We start from the raw sequence: 12789 nt of genomic DNA, 5'->3' as shown, positions 1-12789 counted from the left end.
CCCCAAAAATGAGACAAGAGCCACAGTAATGAGCAAGTTGGCATTAACTTTATTCTATCTTCTGTATAATCTTAAGTACATAAGAAAGGTTTTTTTCACAAGCCTCAGGAGAAGACAAGTACAAGTCACAGGACAGTTTCAAAATAAAAAAAAAAAATTGCATAATTTTTCCTTTTTTTTTTTTTTTTTTGTAAGTTTTGTACTAGAGAAAAAGAACATTGACACTTTACAGAAGAAATGCATTTCAGATATGCTTATGCCACCCGAGGCGTTGGAAAAATGAAGGTCAAAGCACGTGCAGCTCCCTTTATGGGCCAGTACAGTACTGTGTGATCCATCACTCTGCTCCAGGGCCCTGGAACAGAGGCTACAAGCTTCCACCAAAATAAAGAGCCAAGCAACAGGAGGGGAAAAAGGGGGAGGATTCAGAGGGGGCTGATTGCAGATGAGGAAGAGAGTGATGAACCGACTTGATCCAACTCAGGTATTTACAGCTCTGCACTACTGACCTGGAATGGAGGAGCTCCTTCCTCTGGGGAAGGGCACAGCTTCAGAAAAACCATCCTGGCAGACTGAACCTGAGCTCAGCTGCTCCAGGAAGGAAGCCCTGGGGCAAAGGTTGCCTCGTGAAGGTGGAGGGCTCATGGAATGAGAGGTGCTCAGCTCCAAGCTACCAGCCAGGCTGCTGGGTGGCCGTGGTGGCACCGCTGCAGCCTTCCTGTGGCACTGGGGCATGAAAGCCTCCTGTCATGGCACAATCAGGAATGCACTGAGCTAGTGGGAATGATGGAAGAGAAATCAGGGTGGAATTGGCCCAGGTCCTCAGCCTTTGGTCCGACAAAACCGTTCCCGTGTCCTGTGGTGCCAGCAGCTGCTCCAGAGAGCTGGAGTGAGCAGCTTGCAGGAGCTTCCCAGGACAGCTGGCTACTGTGGCCTCTGACAGACACTGTCACTCGTTAAAAAAGGGGACAACATTCCTCTCACATGAACAGTTTTGCTTAAAGGCAATACAAAAACAACACTCTGAAAGCCAACTGCCAGGACTGGCTGTGAAGTTCACCGAGACTCTGATCGATTGGTGCAGTTAGATGGGACAAGGGGAGAGAAGAAGAGACCTTCCTGCTGAGAGAGGTGACAACCACTGACCCGCCACCTACCCCACGCCCAGGCAGAGGAACCTCAGTGATGGCAGGCAGCTGTGTCTCTCAGGTAGAAGAGAAGCAGTTTGAGAGCAGAAAGGTACAAGAAATCTAAGAGAATCATCTGAAAGCAGATTTGTCCCACAGCAGGGCCAGGGGAGGGATGAGCCTTGGAGCTTTTCGGCTTAGCCAGCAATTTCTGTCACAGTGGTAACCAACTTCTGACCGTTCCACACTGTCTTGAACTGTTCTGGGACAGGGAATTCAGTCTGGAGGATAAAAACAGAAAATTGTCAAAAATCAGTTTATGGCTGAGATTAGTAACCACTCCCACTGCTTCAGGCATTTCTTTTCTCAGCTTTGTGCTGTTACCTTCTGTACCACACTGGTGCCTGTTCTGCCCCCACAAGAGATCCTGAGGAAGCAGAAGCTCTCACAAACCAGCAATAATCTTATTTACAGATGTTTTTTGCCATTTTTATAAATCACATCATCATTCACAACCTCCAAACTCCACAAACTTCCCCCCACTGTAACCAACACTCCCTGCAGGGCTTTATCAAGACACAGCTCCCGCATCCCCCAACCCCAGCAGGGCTGCAGGAGGATTCCAAAGCAAACTCTCAAAGTTTTCCACTTCCCAGAGGATTCCACTTACAAAGTCCCCCCCCTCGGTGGGGATGAGCACGTTCATCTCCGAGGACTTGGCACTGACGATCTCGCAGTCGAGGGAGCTCTTGCTCAGGTACACGTGGCACCCATCTGTCTTGTTGATGGAAATCGTTGGCACTTTACCCATGACCTGGCAGGGCCAGAGCAGAATTAGCCTAAACTGGACAGCCACAGCATTTTTTGGTGTGTTTTCTTTCAAGGAAGAGGTTGGACTCCAAGCCCTCCCCGTGACAATGGCACAGGATTCAAATATTCCCACCTTTAGCAGAAATCCAAAGTTTTTGTTTGTAATTTTCCCCAGTTTCATGTTCTGACCTCTTCAGAACAAAACTTGAGCCAGCATTGGGCAAACTGACCATTCCAAATCAGATGCCCAAGCTGAACTGGAATAAATCTTGCTGCTGGCCTCCTGCTTTGGCAGCCAAACGTGCTTTCCACCTCACAGAGCCTCAGCTCTTACCCAAACCCTGAAACAGCTCAAAGACACAAATTTCAGCCCTTTCCCAAGGGACAGATGGTGTTTCATGGGTATTCTCCACAGCTGCACACTCCTGGTCTGGAAATACAACTGCTCCAGAGCCAGCAGAGAGAACAGGGCACTCACCTGAACTTTAACATCCCTGCTGTTGATGATCTCTACAATGCCCACCACGTCATCAAACACCAGACCCAGCTTCTTGCAGTTGTCTGCAAAGAAAAGCAGATCAGGACACAGAGGTTTTGGGGGCTCCAGCTCCTGCACACACACCAGCAGGCAGGAGCAGCTTTCAGGGCTCTCCCCACTCACCGAGGGTGATGGAGTTGATCTTGCCTTTGATTTGGAGTGTACTGTTTGTGCACTTGAAAACATATGCTACCTGCTTCAGTTCTGTGTCACTGATGACCAGGTTAGTGGCATTCTCCTGGTTTTCCTGAAAAGGCAGAGGAAACAGACTTCATTTTCTGAATGCAGAGCAATTAATCCATTCAAATCCCTTTAAAAACAAGCAGGTGCCTTCAGGCTGGTGTCTCTTAGGAGAAAGTTCTCCAGAAGAGCCCCCTTTGCTTCTCCAAAGCTCCCATCCCTCCAACCCACTCCTGCCAGCACCAGGCACTCACCACTCTCCACTTTTTGCCTTCTAATTCTAGCAATGGAGGTGCCTTTGGGGAGGGGTTAGCATTGCAGGCAGGTTTGGGAGCAGTGAAAGGTTTGGGGCCACTTCTCACGGGGCCCCCCTGGTTCTTCAGGGCTGGATTCTTGTGGGTTTTCATGTCATCTGAGACGTGCCTTAAGCCTGCAAGAGAAGGCAAAGCTGAGAGGCAGCTCCCCTCCACGAGTGCAGCTCCCCAAACACCCATCAGGGGTTCCACCGGCCAAGATAACACTTGTCAAAACACAAATAAACTCCTGAGGCTGGGGCTAAGTTGAGCCCAAGTGTGAGTGACAGGAAGGGAAGGAGGAAGCAGGAAATGCTGCTGCAATATTGACAAGAACACCACGTGAACCACAGAACCAGAGTGTGCCAGCTCTTCCACTCTGCAGCTGGAAAGAACCTCGAGCCCAGCACCCCATGTCCTGATGTGCTCACCAGGGAACACAAAAAAGGGAAAAACTGGTGCAAACAACAACTGCCAAATTGCATTTTTTGCACCAGAAAGACGCAGGCGACCACAGGGCTCAGCCTCAGGTATTTACAGCTGGAAGTTCATGCCTTGCTCCACCTGCCAGGTGAGGGTGACAATTCTCCCCCAGGAGTGCTCCCTTTGTCCCTGGGAAAGCACCAGCCCCAGACTGCGACCAGCTGGGTTTTGGTGTCCTTTTTAAGCAGGTGCATTGAGGGGCAGCAGGAAAACAAGGAGCAGCAGCAGCAGGAGAGGCAGCAGAGCAGTCCCTCCCCCCCTGAGCCCTGACATACCCGAGGTGATCCCTTCTCCCCGGTTGATCTGGGCGAAGAGCGCCGAGCGCGAGGCTGAGTCGTCTGTGCTGGAGCTCACGGGGGCAGGAGGAGGGGGAGGCCCTGGAGGTGGGGGTGCAAGCCCAGCTGGGGGGGCAGCTGGTGCTTTGGCCCCTGCTGTGGCTACAGGACCCTGGAAGAGCAGGGAAGAGGAAAGGAGCTCGCACCGGCTCCGCTCCTGCGGCGCTGAGCCCGCGCTCGCCCCGCGGCTCCCTGCTGCAGCCAGCACTCACTGTTTTGCTCCAGGTCAGCCCTGTGGTGTGGTACTCTTTGATGTAGGCCTGCAGCTCTGTCCAGATGCTCAGGTAAGCTTTCACCCAGTCCACTTGTTTTTTATCTCTGAGAACACAAGGAGGAGGAATTAAAGGCTGAGGAAAGCAGCTGGGGTCAGATGCTGGAGCAGTCCCAGCTGGCCAAGCTCAACACCAGCCCTAAGAGAAAAGGTGAACTTACACATCCTTGTACTCCTTGAGGATCCTGTTGGTGTAAAACATGGCAGCATCAGTCATCTCCTTCACGTAAGGACCGGGCTTTGGAGCCTAGAGCAGAGAGAACACGTTGGCACCGAGCAGCCCACCAGGCTCTCCCCAGCAGCCCAAGGAAAAGCCCTTCCCATGGAGTCCTCACCATGGCCACCCAGCCCAGGGCTGGGATGCTCTCACTGACTGCTGACAAGTGGTTGAAGAGTTTGCTGCCACGGTTCTTCTCCCTGAAGTTCTGCACAGCCTGGATCTGCTCCGAGATGGGCTTGAGGAGGTCTGAGAACGCGTTCTGCACAACGACACACAGGGGATAACAATTAAGGAGATTAATTAGCACGGCTCTGGAATGGCTGCACAGCTGAGCTGATGGGGACTCAGAACAAGATTCCAACTGGCAGCAGTGACTGCTGCAGCTCCTGTCCAGGCCTGGCCCTGTCCAAGCCAGGCTTGGTCCCACAGCCCAGCTCCTCCAGGCTGAAGTCACCGCTCCCATCGGATCGGCGCCGTGGGAGAACGCCAAGAACTGTGACTCATGTTCAATCCAGGAGACACTGACAAAGCTTGTTAGTAACGAGGACAGAAATAGCAATTGCCTTTCCTGGGTTCTTTTGTTCCAACAGTTTGTTAGATTTTTCCTCCATGAACCCTCAGAGAAAGGGGTGCTGGGCGGGTTTGGCACCTACAGCCTGCCCCACAACCAGAGTCCCAGCAAGTTCAAAGGTCACCCCCACCAAGCCAGATTTGAGGATCCCAGTTATTTCTCGAGTCAACCCTTTAGTATTTGGATGGTAAAAATTTGTTCCTGTGTGCTGTTCCCTTGGAATGCTGACTGGAAGTGCCAGAAGTGCTCTGGGGTCAGAGCACAGCAAAGAGCCAATTCCACGTTTCCAGAGATGCCTCTGAGGCAACTTTTCCTTCCTTTAGCATCGGAGAGTCTCCTGCTGGTGGCAGCAGAGAGGGACAAATTTGGGCAAAACTTGCCTTCCAAAACCTCAGCTTCTGCTCAGTTTTCATCTAAATCTCTGTTTAGATGAAAACTGAGAGGTCCCAAGCACTGCTGGCCAGGCCACACTTTCAGAAGCTCCAGCCCAGCAGCACATTCCAGTCACAGGATGGGGAAATTCTTCAGCACAAGCACTGAGAGTTCACCCATTCTGCATTTTAAACTGGCTGCTCCAGAATTAGACTCCTGCCAGACAACCTGCACAAAGAGCTACCCTAGATTAAGGCTGTTCTTTGTTCATAATCCTTTATTTAAATAACGTGTCCGTGGGATTTGTAAGCAGGTTCTCAGGCTAGAGGCTGCACAGAGCTGCATCCCAGCAAGCCTGGTGGAACATAACAACCCTCCAACGCTGATTTTGGGGTAAAAAGATGCAGATCTATTTTGCAGTGAACAGGAAAGGAGCACAGAAATCCAGCTCCCACAATGTAACAGTAGAAGCCACGACTGAGTGAGATAATAACTGCAAAGAAAAGCAAGGTGGGATCCTGTTGCTCAGGAAAAAACAGTTCTCAGCAGGGAAAAGCCAATGCATTCAGGATCAGATTCTCAGCCACACATCCTGCTGAGAAGCAGCAGCCCAGGGTAAAGTGTTAAATTACCTGCTAAGGACAAATCAATCCTAAAAGCCCAGCCATTATCCAGAGGCCATTCAGCAGAGACCAGTGTCTGCTCTGCTCCTGGAGGAGTTTGATGCCTGAAAGTCTCTGAGCATCACATAATGAAAAGCAGGAGCTACACAAATCCCAGGGTGGCTCCTGGCTCAGACAAGCTCCTGTCTGCGGGTTCTCAGGGAGCACTGATTGAGCAGAGCTGGTGCCAGGTGAAACTGGAGACAGGAGCTGTGAGCTGACAGTCCCAGGCTGCTCTGACAGCTCCAAGCTGCTGTAACAACTGGGAAATGTCAGTTCTGCAGCTCCCAGAGCCAACATCCAGGGTTCTGCCCAACACTGGGGAGTGCCCAGAGCAGTTCATGCCCTCAGAGTGTGGGAAATCCCTGATCAGAAACCTCTGCCCTCGGGCTCAGGGGTGGCTGTGAGTGTTGGGGGAACCTGGGCTGTCACAGCTGGGCCAAAAGAGGAACTGGAGGAGGACTGGGGACACTCACCTCTGCTGGCTGCTGATGCTGAGATGCCACCACCAGAAGGGCCCTCTCGCTCATCAAGCCTGCGTGGACCATCTCAGCCTAAGGACAGACACAAAGATGAGGGAGATTCCCTTGTGCCACATGAACAAACCACCCCAGCAGGGAGGAACCAGCCACACTGAGCCCAGAGCACACTCCTGGAGGAACCCATCCCCAGAGGAACCTCACCAGAGCAGCACAGCTCAGGGCTGGGGAGCTTTCAGCCTCCTAAAGGCCTGCCCCAAGGTCTGTACCCAGCCAGGCACTTTGGGATTTCCAGGAGAATGTTTGATTCACCCTGAGTGTGTAGGTGGCAACCTGGAGGTTATCTGGGCATCTGCTTTGAATCCTCAGGGATTATAAAGATCCTGGGATACAGTGCTAGAGGAATGCAGACTCTGACAGCAGATTTGGCCCTTCCAGCCCTAAGGAGAGGCAGCACCCCTGGAGCAGAGGGGGAACAGGAGTCCTTACGTGCTTCTGCACATCCCCACCAACTTCTCTGCTGATCTTGGTGTACTCAGCCACTGGCCCAGCCAGAAGGGCATCGAAAGCCTGCACGTACTGAGCCACTCCTGTGGAAAAAACCAGAGCACAGGGATCACCAGGAGCACCCCACAGGCTGCCACAGCCCCGGGCTGCACCTCCCACCTGCAGGAGGCTGAGCCCAGCGCTGAGGAAGTGCTGCAGCCACAGAGTTTTTATCTCCACAGGGCAGCCCCCTCCAGCCTGGCTCCCCTGCCCTCCCCAGCCCCCCCAGAGTGAGCCCTGTGCCAGCTCTGCAGTGCCCTGGGAGGTGCTCTGGGCCTCACCTTTGGCAGAGGCATCTCCACACATGCCAGGGCCTTGGCACACGTTCTCCAGGCGCTCCACAGCCTTCTCCAGGCGCTCCACCAGCCTCTCCATGTCTGCTGCTGTCCACAACCTGCACGGACAGGACACAATTACCCCATCCCCAGGTGCCACAGAGGGTTTATGGCTGTCTGCTACAAGCTCTACCAGTTCCAGGAGAATCATTCCTGCCCAGCTCTGCAGCCTGAGGATGGGCAGCAGTGCACCCTGCCATTAGCAGAGACAGCTGGGTTACACAACAGCCTCTTGCTGTTGCCACAGTCACTCCTTAATAGTTTCTATTCCATTTTAAAGACTCCTTACATGTGTAAGGACATGAAACTTCCACCTTCTGACCTCGTAGTGACACCACTCAGTGACACAAAGGTCTGCCCAGGCTCTCACTGCAGTCAGCTCCTGGCCAAAGTCCCAGCTGTGACCACACAGCTCACATGCTCCAGATGAATCTCCTGGGTTTGAGTCTCCAAATGCATCTGCAAGGACCTCCTGGAGTCCTGAATTGCTCCCAGGAGCATCTGTAAGCTCAGGATCACCCCAGCACAGAGCCTGAGCCACCCTGGCACACACCAAGGGGAGCAGCTGCACAAGCTGAGGCAGCAGAGCTGCTTCTGCAACAACAGCCCCTGTTCTTCCTCTGCAGCTCTGCAGAGCCTCCTCTGCAGCCACCACACAGGAAAGAGGCCCAGGCACGCAAGCCATTTGCTGCATGTCATCTGGAAAAAGTCTTAAAAGTCACATCAACTTTCCATTAATTACTGCTTTGCACCAAGCAACAAGACAGGTCACGCTCCCAGCACAGTAATGCCCAGGGAATGCAGGGAGGGAGCAGCAAAGTCACTGGGGCACTTTTATCTTATCACCATTCATCAAAAGATTTTACAGCATGAATCACCACGGTGGCCTGGACACAGCTTCCTTCTGAAGGGGTTGCTGCAGCCTGCAGAAGCCCAAAGCCCTGTCTGGAGGAGGGGGGTCCTTCCCAAAACACCCCCAGAGCGCTCCAGGAGGAAGGCAGGGTTTACTCAGCTGAGCTGACCCTGGATCCCCTCTGAGAGGAAACCTCAAGTTCTCACTCTGAGTTTTGCTTTTGTTCACAAGCCCTCTCAGCCCTGCTGCTTCAAAGTGCACGTTTTCACCTCATTTCCAGAGGATGTGGGGCAGATCCAGCATTAGTCACGAGCCCAGCACTGATGTCACAAGACAAACAAGGGCTTTTTCCACCCCTCTGCTGCCTGCTTGCAGCAGGAGAGGCAGCTCTGCTGCAGGGGGCAGGGGAGGAAGAGAAGCAGCTTCCTCCTCTGTCCATGCTGAACCAGGGGACACACTGTGCACTAAACCCCACTGGATGGCTTCCAGATACACACCAAAAAAAGAGCCCAGAGAAGCTGAAACTCCGTGGCAGTCCCCCCATCACCAGAGCAATGAAGAGCCCTGCACCTTTAACTGTGAGCCCTGCACCTTTCACTGTGAGCCCTGCATCTTTAACTGTGAGCCCTGCACCTTTCACTGTGAGCCCTGCACCTTTCACTGTGAGTCCTGCATCTTTCACTGAGTTCTGCATCATTAATTGTGAGTCCTGCACCTTTAGCTGTGAGCCCTGCACCTTTCACTGTGAGCCCTGCACCTTTCACTGTGAGTCCTGCACCTTTAGCTGTGAGCCCTGCACCTTCAACTGTGAGTCCTGCACCTTTAGCTGTGAGCCCTGCATCATTAATTGTGAGCCCTGCACCTTTAGCTGTGAGCCCTGCACCTGACTTCACTGGCAACCAAATTATTCTTTTTTCTTACAGGTTTTTGGGGGCTGCACATAGCTGTGGTCTCCTGAGCAAAACAACCTGAAAATGCTGTAAAGAGCAGTCCTCTTCTCACCACACAGCAGTGCAGTCTGTGCTTGAAACCAGCTGTCTTAAAGATCAGCCTGACTCAAACTCAAATCAAACTGACTCAAACAAAGCTCTGCAGCACTGATCCCTGGCGAGGCTCTAATCTGATCAGCCCCACTGCCTGAACTGCAGCTTGGGTCAGGATTACTGGGCAGAAATCCAGATGGAAAACTGAAAAACTGCTTCCTACCCCCAGCAGCAAAGGAAGCTGCACATCCCTCAGCTCTGGGTGGGATTAACGTCCCAAAATTACCAAAATCAGCATTCCTTGGGACTCCCATGCTCCCTCTCCCTGCATTTGACAAGTCCTGCCTTGTTTTTTCCAGAGCCATCGACTCCCAGTGCCCCACAGCAGCTCGGCAAACCTGCTGCTGTCAGGCAGATGGTGAACTCATTTTAATTTCATTTTAATGGGTGGCATTAGGGCAACTTATAAGATAAGTCAGTTGGTAAATTGGCAGCAAAATGAGAGCTAAGTGCAGGCAACCCAAAGTCCTGGATCTCAGTCCCTCCTCTTGACTCACCCTCCCTGTGCTCTTTGCCCTGTGGATGAAGCTATTTCTGCTGCCTGGATACCCACACAGAGGGAAATAAAACGATTGGGCTGTAACTAAATCAGAGATTAACACTCAGCAAGGAAAATAAAAACAACCACGCAGGGGACCTGCCCGGACTGCACCTAGCCAGTGTTTTGTCTGCTGGCCAGTAAATGTAAAATAATTCAACAGAAAGTGATAAATTGACTTCACAGGTTTCAGTGCAAATTATCAGATCTCCTTTCCCTTCTCTGAAGAGGAAGATGAGACACACAGACCATCCAGGAGGTTTTTTTTTTTGTTCTACAGATCACCTAGGAGTCATTTTTGCTGTGCACATCACCCAGTGCCCCAGAGGGATGAGGGAGACTTTCCCAGCTCCCTGTGCAGGGCTGGAGCTGCAGCTCTCCCTCCCAGAACCCACAGCACAGGATTTAAATCTCATTCCAATTCAATTGAACTTTGATTAGCAGTGGAGCAGAAGCAGCAAACACAGTTTCACCCAGGGCCAGAGGGGCCATTCCTTTTCACAGCACATTTGTTCATCTATCAACTGCCCTTTATTCCCATCTCAGCCTGGGACACGCTGTGCCACAAACAGGCTGAGCAGAGCAATAAAAGGAAGGGATTTTATTGCTAAAACATCAGTCACCCCAAACCCTGCACATCCCAGCAAGAGGAGCTTCCTGTCTGAGCAACATCAAGGAGCTGGCCCAGCCTCAGAGCGAGCAAATTCTCAGAAAACCACCAAAAATGAAATTGTTTCCTTGCCTGAGACAGCACATGAACCTGAGCCCTCCCTTAGACATTCTGGAAGACACAAATGTTGGTTTTATAGCCAAAGCAAGTCAAACCTACGCTTCTGCTCACACCGAGCCCGACACACTGCTGTCAGCACCACCGAATTTGCATCAGCTACTTCCTGTTTCTACAGGCAAAAGAAATAAAGATGGGACAACTAAATTAGGAACATACCACAGTTTATTTCTGAGCTGACACTGGAATATCTCAGGGGATCAGCTACCAGATGATTTCCAACGTTTATATCTGCCAAAAGCCTGAAGAATTTTTTTTTTTTTTTCTTTTTTAAACAGTTCAGCTCCTCAAGGCAGGAATGATTTGAAGCAAGGCAGGAGTCAAAAGCCTGAATTTAGCCAGTGGTCAGGAGCAGCCATGAACACAAGACAGCTATTGCTGGTCCCAGCAGCTGCCAGGACAGAGATCTCAGCTGTTTATAGTCCAACAATACTTGCTGACACTGCGCCAGAACCCGTGCTGGCTGCTCCTGCTATTTCAGATCCACTTTATTTAGAAAACCAAGAGTGCTTTAAAAAAAAAAAAAAAATCCATCTGGCCCCTGTTCCAGCTTTCCCATACAACAGATCCCCCTGAAGCCGTTAAAAATGTTATTTGGTGTTTTAGTCACAGGATAAGAGGGGGTTAAAGCTCAGCACTGGAGCAAAGGCTCCTTTTTCAGCACAATCATCTGAATTAGGAGGTTTGTGCCTGCCAGCCTCAGCTGCCACACTCCTCTCACTTCCTCTCCCTGCCAGGGAGATGAATCCACCAGGGAGGTAACCAAGGATGTGGGCTCTGAGCTGGGCTGGATGCAGCAGCCAGCTCCAGATCAGGAATTCCGAGCATGGGAGCTGCTCAGCATCCCTCCTGTGCCTGCTCCAGCATGGCCCGCTCGCCTGAACGCTCCGCATGAATAACTGGGGGTATTTTTGGCTTTCAGAGAGCTCAGCAATATCCCAGGGACACAGGGCTGGCCCTGGAACAGAACGGGCACACACAGCAGTGTCCTGAGGCACGGATCCGGTTTCTCAGGGCACCTGGGGAGATTCCAGAGCCCCAGGATGTGCAGAACATTAATTATTATTGTAATTATTATTGTTTTCCCACTCGGCCAGCACGGAATGCTTTGGAATCACACATCGATCCCACCCCAGGCACGCTGCAGAGGAGGAACCGCAACAGGCAGAGCACGGGAAGCAGCCCGGGGATGGAGAGGGAGCCCGGGCTGTGCAGCACCGAGATCCTCGCTGCAGGCTGCGGGGAGAAGCCGGATCAGCCTCCCGCCCGCCCCGGTGAGCCGGTGCAGCCCCGGTAACCGAGCCCCCGCTCCGCTGAGAGCCCCGCGGGGGTGTCTGCACCGTTCCGGGACAAATTAACCCCAAATCGCCGCCTTGGGGGGATCCACCCGCACCAACCGGGCCGGGGCTTCTCCCGCCCCCCGGCCCGGGATCCCCCACCGGCCCCGGGGAGCGGCCGCGGTCCTTCGGTCCCCGGTCCCGGCTCGCCGGTACTGCCCCCGGGGCTGGGCCGGGTCCCGCGCCCGGTGCCCGGTCCTGATCCCGGTGCCCGCTCACTCTCGCCGGTACCGGCCCCAGATCTGGCCGTGTCCCGGTGCCGATCCGCGCTCAGCCCCGGCCGTGCCCGGTGCCGGTACCGTTCACTCCCGCCCTCGGATCCGGGCCGTGCCCAGAGCCCGGTGCCAGTGCCTCTCACTCCCACCCTCACATCCTCAGCCCCGGCCGTGCCCGGTGCCCGGTGCCGTTCACTCCCACCCTCGGATGCCCAACTCCGGCCGTGCCCGGTGCCGGTGCCCGGTGCCGCTCGCTCACTCCCACCCTCGGATCCGGGCCGTGCCCGGTGCCCGGTGCTCACCCCCGGCCGCTCCCGCTCCGCCGCTCCCGGCGCCGCCCAGCCCCGCCGCGCCCGCCGCTTCCGGCCCCCGCCCCGCGCGCCGGATGTGCGCACGGCGTGCGGCGCGGCGGGGCGGGGGGCGGGGCTTCGGGAGAGCCGCCGCGCGATTGGCGGGCGGGGTAGGAGGCGTGGTCAGAACGGTTAAGGGGTGTGGCGAAGGGGGTGGGGCTTCGGGGCGGATTCCGCCCTGCGATTGGTGAATTGAATGGAAGGCGTGGTCTCCGTGTGCGATGGGGGTGGCTATGGGCGTGGTCTTATGTGTGGGCGGAGCCGATGGGCCGGATGGGGTCCGGGACCCCCGGGGGGATTCGGGACCCCCGGAGGGGCTGGGGGGGCTCCGGGAGCCGCGCGGGGTCACACGGAGGGGCTGGGGGGGGTTTGAGAGCCCCCTGGGCCAGCTGGGACCCCCCGAGAGGGGCTGTTCACCCCCCAGGAGGGACTGCTGGGGTAGGG

The 12789-nt window shown here is 54.0% G+C and overlaps 1 protein-coding gene across 3 annotated transcripts; it reads right to left on the bottom strand.

Annotated features, from left to right (window-relative positions):
* Positions 1–26: 26 nt before the first annotated feature.
* CAP1 (cyclase associated actin cytoskeleton regulatory protein 1) lies at positions 27–12360 on the bottom strand. 3 transcript variants are annotated; one of them, XM_059868378.1, is made up of 13 exons: positions 12298–12360; positions 7169–7281; positions 6831–6931; positions 6339–6416; positions 4373–4516; positions 4199–4284; positions 3979–4084; positions 3707–3878; positions 2910–3085; positions 2599–2722; positions 2416–2498; positions 1798–1941; positions 27–1408 (listed from the first exon to the last, which is right to left on the bottom strand). In XM_059868378.1, exons 2-13 carry the CDS (start codon positions 7260–7262, stop codon positions 1325–1327), a joined length of 1392 nt encoding a protein of 463 aa, XP_059724361.1. In that variant the 5' UTR covers positions 7263–7281; positions 12298–12360; the 3' UTR covers positions 27–1324. The 3 variants fall into 3 exon arrangements, with proteins under 3 accessions (XP_059724361.1, XP_059724362.1, XP_059724360.1); XM_059868379.1 differs by having other exon boundaries at positions 12198–12306; XM_059868377.1 differs by lacking the exon at positions 12298–12360 and adding an exon at positions 7512–7540.
* Between the last annotated feature and the right edge of the window lie 429 nt (positions 12361–12789).

The sequence above is a fragment of the Haemorhous mexicanus genome, chromosome 27, assembly GCF_027477595.1.
Source record: "Haemorhous mexicanus isolate bHaeMex1 chromosome 27, bHaeMex1.pri, whole genome shotgun sequence".
NCBI lineage: Eukaryota > Metazoa > Chordata > Aves > Passeriformes > Fringillidae > Haemorhous > Haemorhous mexicanus.
The sequence above is the reverse complement of the archived record's forward strand: the minus strand, read 5'-3'. Positions and strand labels throughout refer to the sequence as shown.

What these genes read in the sequence shown, in the direction of transcription:
- CAP1 (XM_059868377.1), bottom strand. An exon ending in TGGAGATGCCTCTGCCAAAG is followed by an intron (nt 6,932 to 7,168) that starts GTGAGGCCCAGA and finishes TTTTTTCCACAG; the next exon opens with GAGTGGCTCAGTACGTGCAG. An exon ending in GATCAACTCCATCACCCTCG is followed by an intron (nt 2,499 to 2,598) that starts GTGAGTGGGGAG and finishes TTTTCTTTGCAG; the next exon opens with ACAACTGCAAGAAGCTGGGT.